The 12,804-nt window shown below is 48.8% G+C and overlaps 2 protein-coding genes across 3 annotated transcripts in view; both read left to right on the top strand.

Annotated features, from left to right (window-relative positions):
* Positions 1–305: 305 nt before the first annotated feature.
* Positions 306–7,565, top strand: LOC308475278 (olfactory receptor 51G2-like). The gene is made up of 2 exons (XM_081002337.1): positions 306–492; positions 5,858–7,565. The coding sequence occupies exon 2, from the start codon at positions 5,883–5,885 to the stop codon at positions 6,855–6,857; it is 975 nt and encodes a 324-aa protein (XP_080858463.1). The 5' UTR covers positions 306–492; positions 5,858–5,882; the 3' UTR covers positions 6,858–7,565.
* Positions 7,566–10,058: 2,493 nt separating this feature from the next.
* The window catches only part of LOC308475135 (uncharacterized protein), a 50,120-nt gene continuing 47,374 nt past the window's right edge, over positions 10,059–12,804 (top strand). Inside the window, exons 1-3 of one of the 2 annotated variants that reach the window (XM_081002076.1) lie at positions 10,059–10,132; positions 11,384–11,876; positions 12,083–12,164. In XM_081002076.1, coding sequence (XP_080858202.1) covers positions 11,475–11,876; positions 12,083–12,164 — 484 coding nt within the window. In that variant the 5' untranslated portion in view covers positions 10,059–10,132; positions 11,384–11,474. The remainder of the gene's footprint in view (positions 10,133–11,383; positions 11,877–12,082; positions 12,165–12,804) is intronic. The other variant, XM_081002075.1, reaches the window with a different exon arrangement.

The raw sequence follows: 12,804 nt of genomic DNA, 5'->3' as shown, positions 1-12,804 counted from the left end.
AGCTTCCCTTTAATCCCCCAGTGTCCTCTTGGTGTTTGTCCTCTGAGCCCCTTCTCACCATAAAGTTGTTTGTCTTCCCAGAGCACGGCTGGCTCATCTGGTAATAAATCTGTGCTGTGGGCCGGGAGATTGGGGGGGGGGGGTGCTGATGATGATGATAAACAGCTTGCCCAGAAGACCCAGAGAGGAAAAGCAGCCTTTGCCAAGACAGCAGCAGAAGCAGAGGCAGCAGCGTCATCAGTGGGGAAAGATGTGATTTACTGCCCAGAGCATCCTCTATCCTCGTGGGCCTTTGCACTGAAGTGGAGGCGGCCCCTGATTGGTTGGGCAGCCGCAACAGCTGGGCTCTTTTTCAGGATGCCAAATAAAAGGCATCCCCCCCCCCCAGCCTGGGAAAACAACCGTTCTGGATCGCAAGCAGGATTCAATGCTTTTTCTAACGTGGGACGAGGCTCTGGCTATGGACTCTAACCCGACGGTCATGTAAGCTCAGTAAGTAGATAGGATAGCAAGCGCTATTCCTTCCTTGTATCATCTCCTCCCTTGCAGGTTTCTAAGCAGGGGTTGGGTGGCCCTCTGTAGGGGGCTCTTCAGCTGTGATTCCTGCCTTGCAGGGGGGTTGGACCTGATGGCCCTTGTGGGTGTCCCTTCCCCAGTGGGGTCCCTTCTATGCACAAATCGGTTTTCAATGAAGAAGAAGAGTTTGGATTTGATATCCCGCTTTATCACTACCCGAAGGAGTCTCAAAGCGGCTCACATTCTCCTTTCCCTTCCTCCCCCACAACAAACACTCTGTGAGGTGAGTGGGGCTGAGAGACTTCAGAGAAGTGTGACTGGCCCAAGGTCACCCAGCAGCTGCATGTGGAGTAGCGGAGACACGAACCCAGTTCACCAGATTACGAGTCCACTGCTCGGGTGCTGATGAGAGTTGGAGGGCACCCAGTTGGCAAAGGCTGGAAGATGATCCGATTGCCTTAAGGGGTAATGTGCTTTGTGGGAGGGGGGGTGCAGGAATGGAGCAGAGCAAGGTCCACGTGGAGCCCACCAGTATCACTTGCAGTGTGGTAGAAGATGCTGAGCCCCAGTGACTTGACTGTGGGGCACAAAGTGTCTTGGGCTGGGGCAGTGCTAACTCTCCCCCCCCCCCAGGGGAAATGCGGGAAAGCACCGGTCTGAGGACTGTTGCTTGGCAGCCCTCACCACTGACTTCCCCCTATTGTATGTGCTGTGGGTTTACTCTGACCCTCTGCTTCCTGCCCTTTAACCTCAGAGATCAGTCAAGGGACCTGGATGCTCAAGACCAAACTGCACACCAGATCCTTTGGGAGATCTGTGATCCAGCTATTCTTTTTAATGGAAACAGAGGGGAGGGGGCTGCAAATTTAATGGTGCCAGCATAGCTGTGCTGGGGGGAATGGAAACGTAACCCCTTGCCCTCTCCCCAGGTATTTCTTACTCACACGGAAAGAAATGCAGGAATCCTAACTCCTCTTTCAAAGCCACCTAGGTTGGTGGCCATCACAGCCTCCTGTGGAAGGGAAATTCATAGTTTAACTCTGCAGTTCATGAAGAAGGACTTCCTTTTGATCCATGGTCTGGAAGCCAAGCCTGATGAGGAGCGGTTGAAGGATCTTGGTATGTTTAGCCTGGGAAAGAGGAAACTGAGAGGAGATAGGAGAGCCATACCTCAAAGGCCGTCCCATGGGAGAGGGAACAAGCTTGTTTTCTCCTGCTCTGGAGGGCAGGACTCGAACCCATGGCTTCAAGTGACAAGAAAGCAGATTCCGACTAAACATACAGAAAAGCTTTTTGACAGTATGAGCTGTTCAACAGTGGAACGGGCTTCCTTGGAAGGCGGTGGGCTCTCTTTCCTTGGAGGTCTTTAAGCAGAGGTTGGATGGGCATCCGTCCTGGATGCTGTAGCTGAGATTCTTGCCTTGCAGGGGGTTGGACTAGATGATCCTTGAGGTCCCTTCCAACTCTAGGGTTCTATGATTCTCTCATTTGCCCCTTCTTTTTCACTTTTATCATTTACTTCCCATAACTTTTAGTCCCCATTCCCAATTCTAAATCCCCTGACAGTGGTCATCAACGCTTTGTTTCAAAGGCAATTTACAACCCAGCACCGTTCCAGCCTGCCTCTCGTGTGTTGTTAGATGAATGGAAACAGAAACATGGATGTGCTTTGCATTTAAAGTTAGCCATGCAAATGAGCAGCTCGTCTGCTGCCATAATTAGTGCCCAAAGGAAAGCCAGTGCGAGTTTGTTAAATGCAGGGTTCCCAGAGAAGGACGCCCAAAATGGTACAGGGATCAGTTCCAGTGATTTATTAGAAGGAAGCCTGCAAAGTAAACAGCAAGCATTTCTTGCGACTGCCGCACCCGGGCAAGCGTGTCAAGCAGAGGCAGATTTAGGGGAGTGAGACCAATTTGCCCACACAGGGGGCTGAGATGAGAGGGTTCTTCAGGGGGTGGGGTATAAATAATAAAATTATTAAAATGGCGGTGGTGGTGAACAATGGAAGGGGAGAGGCTTGGAAGTACTAAATTTTGGCATCACAGAGGGCGCCACTGAAATTTTAAAGCCCCCAAACCGCCACTGATGTTATGCATTATAAAGATTAAAAAGAACAAAACGAATTGGACTCCTTGGCAGGTTTTGAATAAACATACACAAATTTATTTGTTAACATAATAGATGGATAGTTTAGAGATCTTTACTTTTTTACAATATGCAGAGAACAATATGTGTTGATAAATCAGAGAGAGGAGCGGAGGGAAGTCGTAGGGGAGGGAGAGGTTGTTGTGGGGGGTGGGAAATGGGGGGGAAATATAATTGTTAAAATAATTTGTTAGGTGAAAATAATCAATAAAAATTCTAAAAAATAAAATAAAATAAATAATAATAATAAAATGCATTATACAGCCATATCTTGGATCCCGAACACCTTGCGAGTCAAACGTTTTGGCTCCCGAATGCGACAAACCCAGAAGTGATTCTTCCGGTTTGCGAATGTTCTTTGGAACCCGAACATCCAACGTGACATCCACGCTTCCAATTGGCTGCAGGAGCTTCCTGCAGCCAATCGGAAGCCGCGCCTTAGTTTCTGAACATTTTGGCAGCCGAACAGACTTCCGGAATGGATTCCGTTTGACTTCTGCGGTCCGACTGTACAGTGGTACCTCTGGTTAAGAACTTAATTCGTTCCGGAGGTCCATTCTTAACCTGAAACTGTTCTTAACCTGAAGCACCACTTTAGCTAATGGGGCCTCCTGCTGCTACCATGCTGCCGTAGCACGATTCTCATCCTGAAGCAAAGTGCTTAACCTGAAGCACTATTTCTGGGTTAGTGGAGTCTGTAACCTGAAGAGTATGTAACCCAAGGTACCACTGTATACAGAAAGGGTCATATATCAGTTGGGCCAGAAACTTCAAGCGTCCCATAGTCACAGAAGCAAAGCATCGAAACAAGCCAATTAGCCAATTAGTGTTGTTTTGACTGCCACTTTGGAGTTTACAAGCCTTTCGGAACATTTTCCCTGTTGAGTTTTTCCCATGTTGTCAAGCCCCATCTGCCCCTCACTTCCCTCTATGTGCAGAAACCACCTTCTTGAGTGTCAGGACCCACGAATGGTCTTGTCCGGTCCATCTCCCAGAGCCTGTCTTTGCAGGCAGCGGAGGCCCCTAACTCACAGAGGGCATGAGACCCATTCGGCTCCCCTCACCTGGTTTTGCCAGCCAGTCAAGGCCATTCCTGGGATTGTGGCCGCTGTCGCATGCTGACCTCTTCTAGGAACCCACAGGAACAGTTCCTCCCATATACAGTAGCAGAAAGCCAAACACGGTGATGGCTGCCCTTTTCTTGTGTTTGCAACCAGATTTCCAATTAACCTGTGTCAGAGAAAGCAATGTCAATAAATCCCTGGAGGCAGATGTCAATTTATGGAAAGTGGGGAGTGTGCGCCACAAAACAGCAACTTCCTCTTCATATCCTGTCTCTTATCTTTCTGCCTGCGGCACCCATTACATAATCCGTACTAAAAGCTAATTATCACATGAATCTGGAACGAAGCAACTGCTGGCAACGTTCTGCACATACAGGAGGACTTCTTGGCCTGTTCATTGGGGCAAAGGGGGGCCATAGCTCAGTGGCAGAGGAACTGCCTTGCCTGCAGAAGTTCCCAGGTTCAATTTCTGGCTCCTCTAGGTAGGTCTGGGAGAGGCTCTAAAATCCTGCAGAGTCTTTGCAACCAGTCAGTGCTGGGTTAAATAGACCAGTGGTCTATTCAGCATAAGGCAGCTCCTTTGTCTCTGGGGTCCTTCCTATGTGGCCCATTGTTGTTGTTGTTGTTTAGTTGTTTAGTCATGTCCGACTCTTCGTGACCCCATGGACCAGAGCACGCCAGGCAATCCTGTCTTCCACTGCCTCCAGCAGTTTGGTCAGACTCATGCTGGTAGCTTCGAGAACACTGTCCCACCATCTCGTCCTCTGTCGTCCCCTTCTCCTTGTGCCCTCCATCTTTCCCAACATCAGGGTCTTTTCCAGGGAGTCTTCTCTTCTCATGAGGTGGCCAAAGTCTTGGAGCCTCAGCTTCACGATCTGTCCTTCCAGTGAGCACTCCGGGCTGATTTCCTTCAGAATGGATAGGTTTGATCTTCTTGCAGTCCATGGGACTCTCAAGAGTCTCCTCCAGCACCATAATTCAAAAGCATCAATTCTTCAGCGATCAGCCTTCTTTAGGGTCCAGCTCTCACTTCCATACATCAGTACTGGGAAAACCAGAGCTTTAACTATACGGACCTTTGTTAGCAAGGTGATGTCTCTGCTTTATGTGGCTCATTAGCCAGTGTTTGATTTGCTGCATTCCAGCCTTGCAAGGGGGTTGGACTAGATGACCCGTGGTGTCCCTTCCAACTCTACAATTCTATGTTTGTTCAGATTTATTTTTTATTTTGCCAAAGTAATAATAAATAAATAAATAAGAATAAAAATGTGCACCCCCACCTCCAGGAGCCTTCCGTTGTAACTATCCAACTTCCCAAAACTTCAACGCCTCTTGCGATGGTTTGACCCTTTCCCGTTTTAACTGTACAAATTCTACAAACACCCTCCATATCTCCTCAAAATCATTTCTTCTGCATATTCCCCATCTCACATTAATAGAACATGCTAATTTATCATGAATAGCTATATCCCACACCTCTTTGTACCATTCTTCCATTTTATAGTCACCTTGCCCCTTCCACTTCCTAGCTATAATAACTTGTGTCAATAAATCTGTGAGCAAGACCTTCATAGCCTGTGAACCTTCCACCCCATCATAATTTGTAAATGCTTTATTAATTTTTGCAAAAACAAAATTGACAAAAGAATCCAAAATCAATACATATTACAAAAAGGAGGGAAAATAGATTCATACGTAACAGATTCCATTATGACTTCCGATCATCCCAACGTGTTTCCTGGGGTGCATTTTTGACTGCCCACTTTCCATTGTCTCTCACAGATTGTCTCAATTGTTTTGATTTTGTAAATTTCCACCCCATCGTAAATTGATAATAATGGTACCTCTGGACTTACGGTTAGCTTTAACCCCATGATTTCTGTTATCTCCTTGAACACTCTTTGCCCAAAAAAATTATACATATATGCACCTCCATCACATGTGAATGTAAGTCCCAGTTTCCGGGCATCCCCTCCAGCATAACACCAAATATTCCTTGTTTATTTGATTTAATCTGACTGGCGTTAAATACCATGTCCAAACTAACTCCTAATAATTTTCTGCTAATTCTATGCTTCTACAATTCCTGGAGATCACACAGTAATACGGAGCTGGTTTCCTTTCAATTCCAGATCATGACACAGCGCCCAAGGCAGGATGGAACCTCCCGAGCCAGACGCTCCCAACGCCTCCTTCTACCAGCCTTCCGTGCTCCTCCTGATGGGCATCCCTGGAATGGGCAGGAGCCACCATAGACTCGTCTCCATCCCCTTCTGCTTGCTTTACCTTGTGGCCGTCTTGGGGAACTGCATCATCCTGTTCATCATTGGCAGAACGACCAGTCTCCATGAGCCCATGTATTACTTCCTCTCCATGTTGGCCCTCATGGACCTGGGCCTAGTTCTGTGCACCCTCCCGACCACGCTAGGCATCTTCTGGTTCGACGTCAGGGCGATTGGCTTTGATGCCTGCCTCACCCAGATGTATTTCATCCATGTCGTCTCCATGCTGGAATCCTCAGTGCTGCTGGCCATGGCCTTTGACCGCTTTGTGGCCATCTCACGCCCCCTGAGGTACAAAGCCATCTTGACCAAGCCAACTATTGTCAAGATAGGCCTGGCCATGTTGGTGAGGGCAGCCGTCTCCCTGCTCCCGATCCCTTTTCTGCTCAGGAGGCTGACGTACTGCAGCGACAACAGCCTCTCCCACTCCTTTTGCTTGCATCCTGACATCATGAAGCTGGCCTGCAAAGACGTTGACATCAGCGTCAACGTTCTGTACGGTTTAATCATCATTCTTTCAACAGCTGGTATAGATTCGCTCCTCATTGTGCTGTCTTATTTCCTGATCATCAGGACTGTCATCAAGGTGGGTCCCAAGGGGAAGTGCCTGAAGGCTTTGAATACCTGTGTCTCTCACATCTGTGCGGTCCTCATTTTTTTCATCCCCATGATTGGCCTATCCATCATCCATCGATTTGGCAACGGTGTGGACCCGCTAGTAAAAGCCATGGTTGCCTACGTCTACCTGATCGTGCCCCCCGCTTTGAACCCTATCATTTACAGTATTAAATCCAAGCAGATCCGGAAAGCCATCTGGAAGCTGTTGCTTTGGAAGACGGTCCCTCTGTGAAATGGAGCGGAGAGGTCAAGCAGTAACTGTTTCAGTTCAGTTCAACCGTTGTGAAACTAGCCATGTTGCGGTTCCCTGGACAGTTTTGTACCCTGTGGAGCTGCCTGCACCGATTTTGCAAAGGACACCAGCACAATGATTGACAACTCCACCGAATTGCAAAAAGAGCTGAAGCAAATTGGAAGATCAGAACGTGTCCTTGTCAAGCTGGCGCCGTCTTCCACTAGTAGGGCTCTCACTGGGAATATGGAGCAAGCTTGTTTTCTGTTGCTCCACAGGGAAGGACAAGAACCCACAGATCCAAATGACAAAAAGACTCCGACTAAACACTAGGAAGAACTTTCTGATGCTAAGAGCCATTCAACAGTGGAACAGACTCCCTCAGAAGGTGGTGGACTCACCTTCCTTGCAGGTTTTTAAGCAGAGGTTGGATAGTTGTCTGTCGTGGATGCTCTAGCTGTGATTCCTGCATTGCAGGGGGCTGGACTAGATGACCCCTGGGGTCCATTCCAACTCTGCAATTCTACGATTCCATGATTCTGTGAAGCATACCTTCAATTCAACACCAAACTGTAGGAGTCGCAATGCTTCTCACTTAGGTGCATCAAGGCAGTTTTTCTGTTTTGTATTCAGGTTCTGATTTATGTCTTGAGAAGTGAAAAATGTGGCAAACTTTGTATTTTGGGTAGATTAAACCAATTAATCTTTGGCTGTGTCTCACACAATGCTTTGGAACACACTTTTACTGTACTGCCAAGGCCAAGATTTTCAAAGGGGTCTTGGAAAATTTCTCTGGAGCCAGCCCAACCCAGAGATAAGGGAACAAATCACAGAAGGGAGAGAAAACACAGTGTCAGGGAAATCTGCTTCCTGGTCCATAAAGCAAGGTGTCTCTAGGTCAGATTATCACACACCTGCATAGACAAGTGAAGTCTGGCTCACATAAGAGGCGACATGCCTCACAGCCCACAACTGGCCACGTCACTGCTATTTCCTGTGTTGTCATCAGTAGGTCAAGTACCACCTTTTCCTGTTGCCTAGAATGGACATCCAGGGGAACGTGGCTCCAAACAGAGAGGATTTCTTGCAGTACCTGTTGGGAGCAACCTCCTTCTGACTATGACCAGGTCGATGGGCGTGACCCTACCTGGTGCAAATAAAAGGGCCGGGCACATGGCTATCTCCCTCTTACCTGCTTCTCCCTTTCGTCCTTCTGGATCTCCACTGCTCCTGGCTCTTAGCCATCGCATGGCTCATCCTTTACAAAGGACGGAGCCCACAAGTAGCAAGTCTGAGATTTAGCACAGACTTCATTTTCTCTACAGATGAAACTGTGACCACAAGATGAAGCCTGCCTTCAGATTACAGCTTGTTGTTTTCAAGAAGTCTGTGTTGTGTTATTCTTATTTTAAGAGGGAAAGAAAGGGGAAATTTACCAGGAAGAATCCACTTTGCACAAGCCAGACTGGATTGCTTAATTAAAAGATTCTAATGAGTCATCAACTGCTTCCAACAAGTTTGAAATATACTCAGAGTCCTGTAGTGATTTCATGCTCTTTATTGCAGCTTGTAAAATAGTGATTGAATTGCCCCCCCCCAAAAAAACCTCAGGCTTTTATATACATTATTTACCCAATGAGTCCCATCTGATTGGCTGATTCTGCTTCCCTCCTGGAGCCTGATTGGTGTTTTCTTGCAGGCCAATTAATTGTTGCATTCTAGGATCCTACCAGCCTAATAGGCTGGTTAACTTCTTCCTGGAGCCTGATTGGTCTTCTCCTGCAAGCCAATCAGTTGTTGCATTCTAGGATCCTGCTTGCCTATTGTTCTAGGATCCAGTGGTGAGAGAATCCGGGGGGGTTCCAGGTATTGGCTGTGTCCTAGATGGCTTCTCTCATGTGGCTCCCCCTTGTTTCAACTCTTTCTATGGGGCAGTTCAGTAGAGCTTGTTCAACAGAACCAGAGAAAAGTTCACAACGTTCAGGTACGGCCGTTCTGGAAGCGTTGATTCCAGGCTGAACTCCATGCTTTCTCCTATGGGCCTTCTGTGGTTCTTGCTAGCGACCATGGAGTGATCCGTGTCGCAGTTGGCGCTGTGGGAGCTCCATGTGACATAACCACAGCTCAGCGCCGGTCGCCTGGTGACAGTCCAGGCCAGCTGGTGACAGTGGCCTCATCTTGGGTGTCTCCAGGACACTCCATGGGATTGTTTTTTAAATAATAAAAAAATTCAATTTCCCGATTTTACATCATCGAAATATCTTTTTATTCAATAAAGTTGATATACTCAATATTGAAATCGACCAGCCTCCTCCGCTTTCTGTGGTTGCTTATATTATATCCTTCCCTTTGCATATCCAAGCTAAACCTAATTGTGTTTTGTCCCATGCAATCCTATTTAAAATATTTCACTGCACGTTTTTATGTCGGTCCTGCTAATGATTTAAGTCGTTTACAGTACTGCTTTAAACGTTCAGTAAATGATCTCTATGCAAAATGGAAAAGGGACACTCTGTGCGTTGCCTTGGTAGAGAGCAATGTGTCCCTAGGCCTTGGAGGAACATTTTAGAGAAGATATAAACACGCCTTGTTCTTCCTGCTCATTGCTTGAGTGTGTGTGATATGGACACAAAGGGGGGGGGGGACACGCGAACCACGGAGCCCCAGGCAAACACCTATTCCTGATCTTTCCCGATTACAAACCCCACCAGAGAGGAAGTCCTAGCGCTGTAGCAGAGCCAGACACCGCGAGGGACCTCAGTTCTCAATGGGAGGCCAGTCGGGGTCATCAGCATTTGACAGCTGGCCAATCAGCGATTGCAAAACAGCGCCATGAACAGGCGAAGGCGAGCGCTGCAACTGCGAGAAAAGGAGCTCAGCTCCGTTGGCAGGAGAAGCGTGGGACCCCCTGCTGAGAGAAGAGCGAAAGTGTCGATTCCAAGCGGATACAATGTATCTGGTCTTGGCCCAATGTTAGCCTTGCTGGAAACTCCAGAAGGAAAGGAAAGCAGGAGGCGTCCCCCCAAAAGCATCTCTGGAAGTGTGAAATGCGCGCAAAAGAGAAAAACGCGGAGGGGGCAGCTGGGCGCGCTGGGCTTGGCAAGGGTTAAAGGGAACTGAGCCGCCTTCCTAGAGAGGCCAGGAAGCAAGGGGGGCCAGGTCCTCCAGAGCCAAGGCCCCTCCCTCCTCAGTCCTTTCCTGCAAGAAAGGGGGGGGGGGTGTTGCTTTGGTGTGTCTCCTGCAAGGGCTGCCTCGCTGTCCCCTCCTGGGATCTGGTGAGTCTCCTCTCTCTCCCCCCAGAGGGTGCAGTGGGGAGACGGTGGGGGTCCCAGGGCTGCAGCAGGGGAGGAGGCCTGGGGGGCCTGATCTGCTCCTGCAGGGGGGGGGGACCCCAAGTCAGGGAGGAGAGGGTCCTGCCAGGGAGGGGCCAGGCCTGCAACGCTCTCCTTCCTGGAGATCAGAGGACCCCAATCTCATTTGGCCTTTCAGAAAAAACTGACTCCCCCGAAATCTCCCTTCTTTAAACAAAGGAGTCATTAGGACTTTAACTCAGTGTGACATCTCTCAGCGTCATTGCACAAACGAGAGAACATGTGCAAGTGATTTTCCAAAGCTGGACGAGGAGGTGGACTAGCGCCCCACCCAAAAAAAAAAAAAGCAATGGGGAGGAAGGAAGGAAAGGTGGGAGAGGAAGTCCAGGAATAAAGAGAGGGATCCCAGCCCAGAGTCTGGCTGTTGCATTGGGGACCAGTTTCCCAGTGTATCCCAGGGCAGCTCCCCACGGAGGCCACTGCAGCAATCCCCTCGCACCCAGAGCAGGGCATCCCAGGACCACATCCTCTCTGTCCCAAAGGGGTTGTTGCTGGCAAAGGAGCCGGAATTGGGCGCTGCTACTCACTGAGCCTCCAGGGACCTGTGGCTGTGTGTGTGTTGAGCTATCTAATAGAATAATAGTAATAAATTACCTGCCTAAATTTCAAGGAAGGTGTCTTTGGCCACGTCCACTTCTCCCTCAGTGGGTTAATCAGATGCATACCTGGCCCTCAGAGCAAAGGATAAGGGAGTCTGTCTTGAGAGTGGCAGAGAGTCCAAGTGTAAAAAAGGAGAGAGAAGCAGGGGAGTGGGGGTGGGGGGGAGCAACTCCTGAGGACCCCCCACTAGAGCCAAGCATCCATTATTCAAAAGATACAAATGACTCCCTTGCCAGTCAGTTCTGACTTCATGCATTGACTGGAAGGCAGGAGAAACCAGGCTGATTCATCTGCCAGAAATCCCTTCCATTGCCTCCACATTTTGCATTGCAATCTTTCTTCTAGGAGAGCTAGAGGCTGCTTCCTCCTCTTCCTCCTCCTCCTTTTCCTTCTCCTTCTTCTCCTCCTCCCTCTTCTTCTTCAGACAATAGCTCATGGTTTGGGCTGTAGTGCAGTTCAGCCCTTGTTCCTAGCAAGAAGCATCCATGCTTGCTCAAGGAACCATTTCCCCCCGTCCTACAAATTCTGTAACAGAACAATGTATTCGCTTTGTAGGATTTGATAGAGCTTCTCATTCAGACAGACAGAACTTGGCAGAAGATCAAGGGGTTCCTTCTCATCTCTCAGAGGCTTCCTAAGAGCATAGATGGATGATGAAGACTCAGTTGGCCCTGAAGCAGAAAGAGGCCATGCCATCCAAACTGGGAGCAGTGGGGGGTTATGGGAAAACTCTGTGCAGAAGATCCTGGGTGAGGAGGATACCCACTGCTCAGAGGTGCAGAGCCAGCAGTTGAGGCAGTTCTGCTGCCAGGAGGCCAAAGGACCCCGAGAGGTTTGCAGCCGACTCTACCACCTTGACCATCAGTGGCTGAAGCCAGAAAGGCACACAAAAGCTGAGATGCTGGACCTGGTGATCTTGGAGCAGTTCCTGGCTGTCCTTCCCCTGGAGATGGAGAGCTGGGTGAGGGAATGCGGAGCGGAGACCAGTTCCCAGGCGGTGGCCCTGGCTGAAGGTTTCCTCCTGAGTCAGGCAGAGGAGAGAAAGCAGGTGAGAGAGACTTTCCTCTGGATACTCCCAAGGGGCTCCAAACAGGATGGAGAACATCCCATAATGCTCTACTGTTGGCCCATTCTTTTTCTGGGAAGCCATCCATGGAATGATATCTAACACCCTTAAAGCTTCTGTCTTTGTCATTCTCTTTCTAACATTTCTCGCCATTCATTCTCTGTTTTGAATCCTTGTTGCTCTTTCAGGGAAAGGATCATTTTGCAGAAATGGACCTGGATTCCTGTGAGGCAGAGAGGCCTCCGTTGGACACCAGAGAGAGGCCACTGGGTAAGGAGGAAGGAGTATTTTTCTGTTGGTTTTTCAACTAATCTGTGGATTCTTTTCATCTTGGTGTCTTTTGGGGCAGGGGACAGTGCTGCAGATGTGTGGGATTGTTACATGTCACACGTCTATTTATATTCCAGCACTGATTATTGGGTCTTGTGAGCGGAAAGGGAGATACGCTGTTTCTGCTCTGTATTGCTTTTGCAGTCCTCTCTCCGAGGAAGAAAGACAGAGAGAGAAGCCATGTTTTTCTTTGTTCTGTTAGGTTTGTTTTTATGCGCAATAAATTAGGCTTAGATGTTACTCCTCACGGCTAAGCTTCTGTTTGAACTCTGCTAGTTGTGTGCTCATGTCCCTGGAGATGGGCCACATCAGCGTGACGGCAGACCAGAGTGATGGATCCTGGGCAACGCTGCATTGCGGTGGAGGGAGCAGCCTCGGCATTATCACCCAACCGACAGTTGGGGTCAAGGATCCAGAGGAAGGGAGATGTATTTTTGCCCAACTAACTTATGAAATGGGCGCAAATGTCCAAATGCTCTCAGCAAGTATGGCTTTCTCAAAGGCCCATCTGTAGTTAGAGATGCCCTGTTTCCCCTGTGAGTGAAGCAGGCACTCCTGGCGTCCTGCTTACCTTTTTTCT

Source organism: Podarcis pityusensis (assembly GCF_964106645.2).
Source record: "Podarcis pityusensis genome assembly, chromosome: 4".
Lineage (NCBI taxonomy): Eukaryota > Metazoa > Chordata > Lepidosauria > Squamata > Lacertidae > Podarcis > Podarcis pityusensis.
Note: the sequence above shows the minus strand (reverse complement) of the source record. Positions and strands in the feature narration are given on the sequence as shown.

Coding starts and splice junctions, on each gene's coding strand:
- LOC308475278 (XM_081002337.1), top strand. CDS start 5,883: ATGGAACCTCCCGAGCCAGACGCTCCCAACGCCTCCTTCTACCAGCCT.